Raw genomic sequence first — 11,446 nt, 5'->3', positions numbered from 1 at the left:
TGAAGATCGTTTTTGTACAGTTCTTCTGTGTATTCTGGCCACCTCTTAGTATCTTCTGCTTCTGTTAGGTCCATACCATTTCTGTCCTTTATCGAGCTCATCTTTGTGTGAAATGTTCCTTTGGTATCTCTGATTTTCTTGAAGAGATCCCTAGTCTTTCCCATTCTGTTGTTTTCCTCTATTTCTTTGCATTGATCGCTGAAGAAGGCTTTCTTATCTCTTCTTGCTATTCTTTGGAACTCTGCATTCAGATGTTTATATCTTTCCTTTTCTCCTTTGCTTTTCGCTTCTCTTCTTTTCACAGCTATTTGTAAGGCCTCCCCATACTAATTTATCCCTTCTCTCCTGCTTTTTCTCTTTGATAATATGTTTGTTTTATATGTCTGTGAGTCTATTTCTGTTTGTATATAGATTCATTTGTATTTTTTGGATTCCACATATAAGTGCTATCATATAATATTTGTTTTTGTCTTATTTCTTCATTTAGTATGATATTCTGTAGGTCCATCCATGTTTCTGCAGATGGCAAAATTTTGCTCTTTTTATGCCTAAATAATAGTCCAGTGTGTGTATGTGTATCGTGTATGCCACATCTTTAAAATTTTTTGAGTATCGTTGATTTATAATGTTGTCTTAGTTTCTGCTGTAGTGTAGTTATATACACTTATATCCACTCTTTTTTAGATTCTGTTTTCGTATAGGTTGTTACAAATGTTGTTTTCATTTCTTGACTATTGTGCATAGTGCTCCTGTGCTGTTCTGCTATTTCTAATCTGCTTTTAAAACTTATCTTTTGGAATCTTAGTGTATTCTTCAGTTCTAGAATTTTTTATTTTTTAAAAAATGGAGTCAATGTTTCTGATGCAATTCTTCATGTTTTTTCTTTCTCCTGTTTAATGTATTACTCCTAATCTCTGTTTCATAGTTCCACTATGTGAACACTATAGGTCTCTTTTTATCATTATCTGTTTTTTTGTTTGTTTGCTTGTTTTTAGTTATTTGGGTCTACTGCTTTTGTAAGCCTCATGGTGCTGGATATTATGGATAAAAATTGTAGAGGCTATGGAAGATGTTTTCTGTTTCCAAAGAGAGTTAAGTTTTTTAGCACGCAAATAGAATACTATTTAATCACTTTGATTCTGTTAGGGTCTATCTAGCGTTAGACTTTTTAGGCTTGTCTTTTTCACTTTTGTCCTTACTTCTGGGGTCTTACCTGAAAGTATAGGATATTTACCAAAGCCTTTCTGTTTTGACAAGACTTGAACTCCAGCCTTTTTCTTCTCAACATCATGTAGCTGCTCTGCTCATGTAGCTGTTCGTTGCTCAGCTCATTAGCCTTTTAGCTACTGTTCTTTCCTGAATTTCTTGGAGCTTCATTCCACACATGACATTTAGAAGTCAACTGATGACTTGGGGAAATTGCATTCAGATTTTATGGCTTGCTTGTCTGTAGTACTCTACTTCCAAGATTGAGTCTCTCAAGTTCCTACTCTTTTGGCACCCTCAAACTCCAACCTCTGTTTCTACAGTCTAGTTAAAAAGAGCAAACAAACAAACAAACAAACAAACCCACTTTCTGTTTATATTCTACTTCTCTGTGCTGCTGCTGCTGCTGCTAAGTCGCTTCTGTCATGTCTGACTCTGTGTGACCCCAGAGACCAGCCCACCAGGCTCCCCCATCCCTGGGATTCTCCAAGCAAGAACACTGGAGTGGGTTGCCATGTCCTCCTCCAGTGCATGAAAGTGAAAGTGAAGTCGCTCAGTCATGTCTGACTCTTAGCAACCCCATGGACTGCAGCCTACCAGGCTCCTCCGTCCATGGGATTCTCCAGGCAAGAGTACTGGAGTGGGGTGCCATTGCCTTCTCTGTACTTCTCTGTACCATGATTCAAAAATTGCCATAAGGGAAAAAGTCAAGGTGAATGTAGAGCTTACCTAGCTATGCTTCTCTTCTTCCAGATATCAAGTCCCTTAAGTCCAGTGTGTATTGCTATTCTTTAATTCTGGCTATTTCTAAAAATCTCTGTTGTCTAACTTTTACAGTTAATAGAGTAGAAGAGGATAGTCTAAAACAAATTGTTCATGATCAAAACCAATTTGACTTAAAATTCTCTAATATCTTTTTAATTGAAATATAGTTGATTTATAGTATTAATTTATTTTGAGTTGAATAATATAATGGTTTAAAATATTTATTGATTATACTTCATTTATAGTTACTATATAGTACTGGATATATTCTTCGTGCTGCACAATATATTCATGTATCTTATCTCTTGCCCCTCTCCCCTTATCTCACTCCACTGGTAACCACTGGTCTGTTCTTTATATATATGAGTCTGCTTCTTCTTTGTTGTATTCACTACTTTATTTTTTAAATTCCACATATAAGGTTAATGTACACTGTTTGGCTTTCTCTGACTTATTTCACTAAGCATAATACCCTCCAAATCCATCCATGTTGTTGCAAATGGCAAATTTTCATTCTTTTTTATGACTGAGTAGTATTCCTTCGTGTGTGAGCTATATGTATACCATATCTTCTTTACCTATTCATCTGTTGATGGACACTTAGATTACTTCCAAATCTTGGCAATTGTAAATAATGCTGCTCTGAACACTGAGGTGCATGTATCTTTTTAAATTAGTGTTTTCATTTTCTATGGATATATTGCCAGGAGTAGACTATTGGATCATATGGTAGTTCTAAGTTTTTTTAAGGAACCTTCATACTGTTTGCCACAGTGGCTGCCCCAATTTTTATTCCCACCAACAGAGTACCAAGGTTCCCTTTTTTCCCACATCCTTGCCAGCATTTGTTATTTGTGGTCTTTTTGATGATAGTCATACTGATAGGTGTGAAGTCATACCTCACTGTAGTTTTGATGTGCATTTTTCTGATGACTAGTGATGTTGAGCATCTTTTCATGTGCCTGTTGGCCATCTGCGTATCTTCTTTGGAAAATTGTCTATTCAGGTCTTCTGCCCATTTTTTAATTAGGTTTTTTTTAATATCAAATTGTTTGAACTGTTTATATATTTGAATGTTAACCCCTCTGTAACATTTTAATGTTCATGTTCTTTTTTAAAATTTTCTCTATTTTGTCAATTTTATTTATTGTTTAAATAGTTTTACGGAAAAATAGCTTCTTCACCTCAGTAGACTATTTATGTTTCCTACTCCTTTACCTTCTTAGTTTTTATAGTAGTTGTAATTAATACATGGATAATTATTTTTAGAGTATTCTGTTTTTTTGCATTCTCTATTTCCTAATTTATTGTTAATGTTTCTATACAAGCTTTATGTTTATTATTTTTTACTTCTGAATACATCTTTCATTTATTCTGCTTTATGTAATCATTCCTCTGTTTTATTACCACTAAGGTAATAAGAATTCAATTTTTTTAAAGTTATTTTCTTAGGATGAACTTCCAGGACATGATTACCGGGTCAGAGAACCTTCAAGTTGTTAGCAGGTCTATCTATCCTAGTATCTGTGTCATACTCAGGAATCATACTTTTAATTTCTTCAGTAGAATTCTGAATTATAATATCCACGTTTTTCATTTTGTATGATCCCTTAGCTCTAATGTAAACTTACATTCATGTCTCTATTCAGTGCTAATACCTCTTAGGAAAAAGTTGGACATGTATCACATCAAGGCTTTTCTTAACCTAGGTACTATTAAGCTTCTTTTTAAGTATATGACTTAATCCTCCTCCGAAAATTGTATTTCTACAGAAAAAAAAAATTTTATTTTAAAAATTGGAAAGGAAATCCTATTCCTTTGCAAATTAAGTTTGATGACTTATTTAATAAATATTTTTGATATTTTGCTGTGTGCAGGCATTTTCCTTTGAAGAAGAACCCAAATTACTGTCACTTGAAAGAGTCCACTTGGGTGGTGGAAAACACTTGGTTGTTATTTTAATGAATGCTAGGGAAGAAAGGTCACAAGAGATCTCTTCATTGTGCACACAGGCTCTCTCTAATACTGTTTGATAAACTATCTTAGAAACTTATGTAAAGAGAAAAAGCAAGTAGGATAGACCCAACTAGAGTTTAATGAAGAGATTTTTGAGAAGTGCTTTTAAAAATATGAATAACACAAAATTCATCTAATATTGTGGCACATATAGAATGTAATTTAATTAACAACCTTTTATAGATGGGAATTAATTAATATTTATGAGTTATTAGCTTAACCTGGGAGTAAGGAGAGATGTCTTTTCCTTCAAAGGGTAGGGATATGAGGAGTGAGTGGCTCTGTGTGTGTGTGTGTGTGTGTGTGTGTGTATGTGTGTGTATATGCATGTGCTTGTGTGTATGTGCTCATGTACATGTACCCATGGTGTTCACTCTGTGTGAATATTCCAAGATTCTATCCACATGGCTTGCAATCCTCAGGAAAACCTTTGACCTACTGTGTTTCATTTCCTCTCAAAATATTCAAATTAGCAACCTTTTCAGTGCTGTGTATCACCATGGGACTCTTGGGCTTCCCTTCATTGATTAGTTTTTCTGAGGCCAAGTTTCATTGTTTTGGATGTACATTTTGGATATAGATACCTTACACCTGACTCTTTTAAATAATCCATCCCTTTTGCCCATTAAACACAGCTGTATTTTTTCAGGCTATGCTCCACTTCCTGACTATTAATATCTAATTGTAGCCATGGAGCATTCTCTTAGCTCTTCACACATGCAAGCCTGGCATTATTGGGATGTTTAGCACTATTCTGTGGGAGTGTTAGGTTGTCGTGAAGGAGGAAAGAGGTGTTTTTGTTTGGTTCTACCCTTTATTCATAGCCTGACACTTATTACATGCTCAATAAATGTACCCATAGGGAACCTTTCAGATCTCTCTCTTCCTGTAGAGTAGTCCCTTTCTTAACACCTAAGTTACTGAGAAACTCTAGCCTGTATGTCAAATGTTTAAATTTCAATTTATTTGTGCTTTACCCTTGCTCTTCGGATGTTCTTGTTCTACTCTACACTGTTCATCCTGGCACAGTAGTCTCTTAACCAGTGTCTCTTCCTGCTTTGCTGATTTCTTCAGTCTCCACCATGTATTGACAGTGTTATTCCACGCTCAGAAGTTTTTCAATGGAGGTTTGAGCTGAATTGAGCTCAAACTGGGGAAACTGGCCTCAAACTGTTTCCAACTGGGGAAAAAAATTCCACTTTGGACATCCAGAAGGGTCCCAAAGCAGTGTTACTTGGGCCCCATTGTGTTATAAGAGTTATTCATTAAATATTTCTTTGAGTTATTATGTCTGTCCCTTCTCCTTGAATCTGTATGTGTATCCAAAGAGTTGAATTTGGGATAGTTTTGAGTAATAATTGTTATGTGGTACCCAGGTTTCTTTGTTTTCTCCTTCATCTTGGACTTACCATGTTAAACTCAGATTTCACTCTTCCTTCACTCACTTCTGACATGAATCCTTCAGTATCGTTTGTGCCGTCAGTTCCCCAAACATATAGATAGGAGACTTTATTAATATTATGAAGATTACAGAATTGCTTTAATCTTTTGCCTTTATTGCTGTGCTCCAACACTGAGAACATTTTCTTTGTTGCTCTTCTTATGCCCTAGTCAGTTATCAGCAGCACTCAGAGGTTATTTCTCAAAGCAGAGTTATTAGGCAAAATGTGACACTATTCCATACATTACTTGAAATGGGAGTACCAGCTGTTCACTGGGTTTTAATTTGCAATTTGAAGGGTTCTAAATGTGCTGATTCTTCTCCTGGGTTTCCATCCTGAGGGCATAGTGCATAGTTCTTAGGACAGACTCATTTTCTGTAAGCCTAAAGACTAAAATCATAATAACTGCACTTTGTATTTTACAGTGTGTGGACCAGTTGACAAAGATCCAAACTGAACTGCAAGAGACAGTAAAAGATTTAGCTAAAGGCAAGAAGAAGTACTTTGAGACTGAACAGATGGCTCATGCAGTACGAGAGAAAGCTGACATCGAGTCAAAGTATGTGTTTTAGCATTTCTGAAAAAGTAATTATGCAAATAAATGTTATTTTTGCCAGTACTTTGTTTTCTGTTAGTACAGGGCATTTCATCAGACCTGTAAATGTTACATACTTTAGATCAAATTTTTCTCTTACATTGGTTGATTTTATTTACATTAATATTAGCAAAATGAGAATGTTTGATCAGTTTTCACATTAAATTGAATTTTGAAAAAGAAAGAAGACAAATGAACATTGTATTGGAAGCTTAGCAAGAGTCTGCTTAAGTTGCTTAGATGTCTGAATATCAGGGTTTTAGAGCCTCATTTTTCTCATGCCAGACTAAATCAATTGTAGTTGAAAAATCCCTGATGCTCAGTGTGCCACTGAAGGATGATGGACACATCAAGTGAACAAGAGCACTGACCTCAGTGTAGAAATCCTGCTCTAGAATTTTCTCTTATATGAAGTTCTAACATACACTTTTTAATGTATGCTTTAGCAACTGTGTGTGATTTTCACTTTCAGTATATGTGAATTACAAGTCCTTTATTTAAAAATAATTAGGAAAAGAACGAACTGGCAGTTTATAACACAAAGAAATGTAAAGCTAGCAGTTAGAGATTTTTGCAATGACAGCTTGAGGAAAGATTAAAATTTCTTAAGAATAAGGACACCTGTGTTATTGAATGGTATTCTGAAGATGTCTATAAGGAAGGGTAAGACTCCCATTCAGTTAGTTCACCAATGGAAAATGTAGGAGTTTGAACTCCTAGTCATGGAATCAGAAAGTCTGTACAATTGAACACTTGTGCAGACTAGGAAGGAGTCAGGGGTGTCTTTCTAATATATTTTTCTGTCTGCAGGAAATTAAGCAATCTCATAGGCAAATGTTGTGAAAATTTAGGGGCTCCTGGAAAGTGTATTTTGTACCAAGGGATGGTAAATGAATATTCATAACATGCTTAATGTTACTGGAAAACATATTTAACATTTCCCTTAGTTTATTTTCTTAATTATTTTATTTTTATAAGCATACAGATATTTCCTATACTTTCTTAAGAGTTGGTGAACCCATCTTCTCAGTAAGATCTGAAGTTTTTAGATTAGATTCTCTCCAATTAGGGATATCCTGTCATGGTGGTTTTTAAGAACTTGTTTTTTTTAATTCTCAGAGATTTGAAAACAGAGAATTGACAGATTTTGTAGAGCATATATAAATACCTACTTGAGCCAAGGTCCACGGGTGAAAATGAGGACAGTTATGGGGCTTTTCTTGAGAGGTATGGATTTGACACAGGGACTTTCCTGTAGCTCAAACGGTTAAGAATCTGCCTGGGATGCAGAAGATCAGGGTTCGATTCCCGGGTGGGGAAGTTCCTCTGGAGAAGGGAATGGCAGTCCCCTCTAGTATTCTTGCCTGGAGAATTCCATGGACAGAGAAGCCTGACAGGCTACAGTCCGCGGGATCACAAAGAGTTGGACACGACTGAGCGACTAACACACACACAAATGGATTTGGCACAGATGCTGATCACAAGAAACTGCCTCCTAGTATGGTTCAGATTCAAAGAGGGTACAGCAGATCAGACATTTAGTTCCACGTGTAACTTTTCATGAAAATTAATTCTACAACAGGGAAAGAAATATCTCTTTATTCACTTGCTAAGTTTTTTTTTTGAATGATTAGTCTATACTGGGTACCATGGATCCAGAAATCAGTAAGATAAGCTTTGCCCTCAAAAAGTCTAAAGCCTAGAATTAAAAACAAATGTGTATTAAAGTAAATTTATGGTTTGTTTATTCACAGTAAACTCAAAGAAAGTAAATGCCGAATGTCACCTAGTCATTATTTTAGTAGTTATGTGAAAACACTGTTATATAAGTCTAGAAGATAGATTAATTTTGCCTAATGAGAAAGGAAACCTTTATAGAAGAAGTGGTATTTGGGCACAGTTCTGAAGAATGGTTTTTCTAAGTAGAGATGAGAAGAAAGACCAGGAAGGGGAAGTGAAAACTGGGGTATATACAGTTTTGACAGATGATTTGACAGGTAATGGGATGTGTACATTCAGATGTGTACATTAGGAGAGAGCATAGAAGGAAGTATACAGTTTGATGGATGAGTTCCGCTTTAAATATATAGGTTCTGAAAAACCTGTGGGACCGTGGAGTTAATGTATTTGGTAGAAGGTTATATATCTGACTCTCACAGGAGAATTTGGGCCTGAAGATCTTGCTTTGGGGGTTAGTTGCATATCAGATGATAGTTAAAATGATGGCATCATATATAAAATGAGATGAGAAGTTGAGTTTGGAAACCTAAGGAACATTAACATTTGGAAAGTGGGTGAGGAAGGGGGAGTATGCAGTATAGTTCATTGTTTGTATCAATATATATTTTATTTGTTCTAGATGATAATCTTTGAAGTTAGAAACTTTATTATTTTACTTGTTACTAGTATTTTCTTTATTGCCACCCAAGGATTGTATGAGGATTGGCAAATGAAGCAGAAACCATAAACTTAAATCCTTATATTAGAAAATCCAGATGCAACTCAGACTATTTAGATAATGGCTACAAAAAAAGTAGAAATGAGTATACCCCAAACACAGTCTTTCTTAACCCTGAACAGGCACTCCAGTTTTAAAGTCTGTAGCCTTTGCTTTTCTAGATCAAAATGAATAGGAATCTGACTAATAAAACCCCCATCAAGTATGAATATAATAACAAAGTAGAAAAATAACAGGAGTATTTTAGATCCAACTATTTTTTTTAAACAGTGGAGCAGTTGGGATGCATATTTGTGCATCTAACAAGAGAGTGTTTTTCTCTTTTTAGAAAGTTGAGAGACAGCTTTTGCTATCCTCTTCACATTGGCTCATCAGAGACTGCCTTGCTCTGTCTTCCAGTACCAAATAGCCTGCAACTTTACTTCATATTATGGCATAGTGTCCAGCACATGCATTGACTTTTCCCATGGCAATCACCATGACACTGTAGTCAAGACAAACATTGCAGCTTCAAAAATCACTGGTCGTGGGAATGTTGGTTGTTCTTTAGCATTTGTCTGTTGACTTTCTCCTTACTTTTACCTCTAGTTGTTTGGGTAAAGCGAAATGGCAACCTACTCCAGTATTCTTGCCTGGAGAATCCCATGGATGGATGAGCCTGGTGGTCACAAAGAGTCGGACACAACTGAGCGACTTCACTTCACTTCACCATATTTTTATTACTGATTTTAATTGTGGTTCCCCTCACAAGCTGAGAGGGATTGAGAGAAATAAGTACCCCAGAAAAGAGAAGGTTAAACAGAGTAAAATCATACAGGGTAGAAAGTTGCAGGGCTTTATCACTATGTTCTGAGTACTATGTTAAGAGTGGAGGGAGCACTCCAACAAGAACTGTTAGTGGGAGACATGATGGAATTAAGGCCTTTGTAGGGCCTGTCAATATCATTCCGTAGGTTGCCTTCCTGGCATTGTTACAGCCTATTGCAGCCTATTGTTACAGGCCGGGAAAGCCTCCTAATCTTTGCCTCCATAGGTTGGTTGTCCATGGGCTTCTTTAAGCTTCCTTGCAGGTACTAAAGTATGTGCAACTATATGGTACTGGGAATAACCTATAGTTTGATGGCTTCTGTTTATTAGGCAATACCAACATACTAAATTTGTCAAATTGTATTTTCTCATTCAGGATATTTTTATTTTATTAATCCCACTGTTTTCTTTTTCACCATAATATTAAATTCTTCCTGTAGTAAAATAAAGGAAAATAATAATTGCGTTTGGTTTTCTATTTATCTAGTTCTCTTTTAGAATGGTGTTATGGGAAAATGTCACTTTTTTAAAAAATTATTAATTATAATAATCATTATGTAATTTGATAGTTATTAAATATACTTTTCTATTTTCATTATAGATCTAAACTTAGTCTTTTTCAATCAAGAATCAGTTTACAGAAGGCAAGCGTAAAGGTGAGTTTTTGAAAACTTTATTTCACAAGAAACCTTAGCTTAAAAAAGAAAGAACTGGGCCTTTTGAAGGTGCAGTTAAATTATTTCCATCTAGTTTCCATATAGAGAAGCATTTTAAAGTCATTAGGGAAGAACTTTTTTCCCAGTTCATGGAGTTTTTCAACGAGGTGTCAGCCCTTTGGATACTCCCTGCTTCTCAAGATTGCTTTAGAGGTAAATTTCTGTGCCTAACCTGCTTAGGACTGTTGCCTTTAGCACTTAGTCCAAGAGACTTTAACTGGTCTTTGGGCTTTAGAAAGCTTTACAAAATCCATTTCACTTAGGTTTATACCTCTAAGCACAATATTCTAGGCCAGATGCAGGTGAATTTTTCCTGTGGTATCCTCAAGCTGTAGAATACCTGATAAATAAACTTAGTGACCTGCCTTTGTCTGCTAAGCTCCCCTTTAGCATGCATTTCTTTTGCCACATTAGAGTGTGTTGATTTTTTTAAAATGATTTTCTAACTCCAGCAGATTTACTGATGTCTTTGAAGATAAGAGACTTACTTAATTTGAGAATCATTATTGTCCCATCAGAATAAAATGAGCATACAATTTTGAAGTTCTCTCAAAAGCTTTGAAAATACATAAAGTATAAATAATAAATATTTGAAAACCCTCTTATTATGTGAGGCCTGGCGTGCTGCAGCTCATGGGGCTGCAAAGAGTCGGACACAACTGAGTGACTGAACTGAACTGAACTTACTATGTGACAAAGTTCTAGTCACTGTTTATTGAGTTCTTCAATAGTGTTGAAGAATTCTTACATGCATATAAATGTTTCTTCACCTGGTCATCTTTACTCTTATTGGGGAACCGATTAAGAGTGGTAGTGCCCTTGTATGTTTTTCAGTGCTGTGTCGGTTTGCACTAACTATTTTTTCCTCTTACTACGTTTTAGTTAAAAGCCCGGCGATCTGAGTGTAATTCCAAAGCTACCCACGCAAGGAATGATTATCTTCTTACATTAGCGGCAGCAAATGCACACCAGGATCGCTACTATCAAACAGATTTAGTTAATATCATGAAGGTAATACAGCCTTAATATCTGCAGTAATTTTGTTTGAGTTGACTGTTGGGTGTATGGGATTGAGTCTATAGAATAGCAGGCAATACCTTGCTTTTTGCTGGAATATGGAATATACTTTGTATTGTCTATGTAACCTCTGTTTCATATAATTCTGAATTAATTTTAGTATAAGAAAATGTTTAAGAAAAATCATAGTAAAAGGTTGTATTATTCCCTAGCAGCAGCATTTATTTACTGTATAGTGTTTATTAATATATGATTATTTTTTTAAAGCTTCAGTTCAGTTCAGTTCAGTCACTCAGTCACGTCTGACTCTTTGCGACCCCGTGAACTGTAGCACGCCAGGCCTCCCTGTCCATTACCAACTCCCGGAGTCCACCCAAACCCATGTCCATCAAGTCGGTGATGCCATCCAACCATCTCATCCTCT

The 11,446-nt window shown here is 35.7% G+C and overlaps 1 protein-coding gene across 1 annotated transcript in view; it reads left to right on the top strand.

The window, feature by feature from the left end:
• FCHSD2 (FCH and double SH3 domains 2) overlaps positions 1-11,446 on the top strand; it is a 246,750-nt gene that overhangs the window by 105,681 nt on the left and 129,623 nt on the right. Inside the window, exons 6-8 of the mRNA XM_010849504.1 lie at positions 5,855-5,988; positions 9,891-9,945; positions 10,888-11,016. Coding sequence (XP_010847806.1) covers positions 5,855-5,988; positions 9,891-9,945; positions 10,888-11,016 — 318 coding nt within the window. The remainder of the gene's footprint in view (positions 1-5,854; positions 5,989-9,890; positions 9,946-10,887; positions 11,017-11,446) is intronic.

The sequence above is a fragment of the Bison bison genome, unplaced genomic scaffold (assembly GCF_000754665.1).
Source record: "Bison bison bison isolate TAMUID 2011002044 unplaced genomic scaffold, Bison_UMD1.0 scf7180017864284, whole genome shotgun sequence".
In the NCBI taxonomy this organism is placed as follows: Eukaryota; Metazoa; Chordata; class Mammalia; order Artiodactyla; family Bovidae; genus Bison; species Bison bison.
This window is presented reverse-complemented; position numbering and strand designations above follow the sequence as displayed.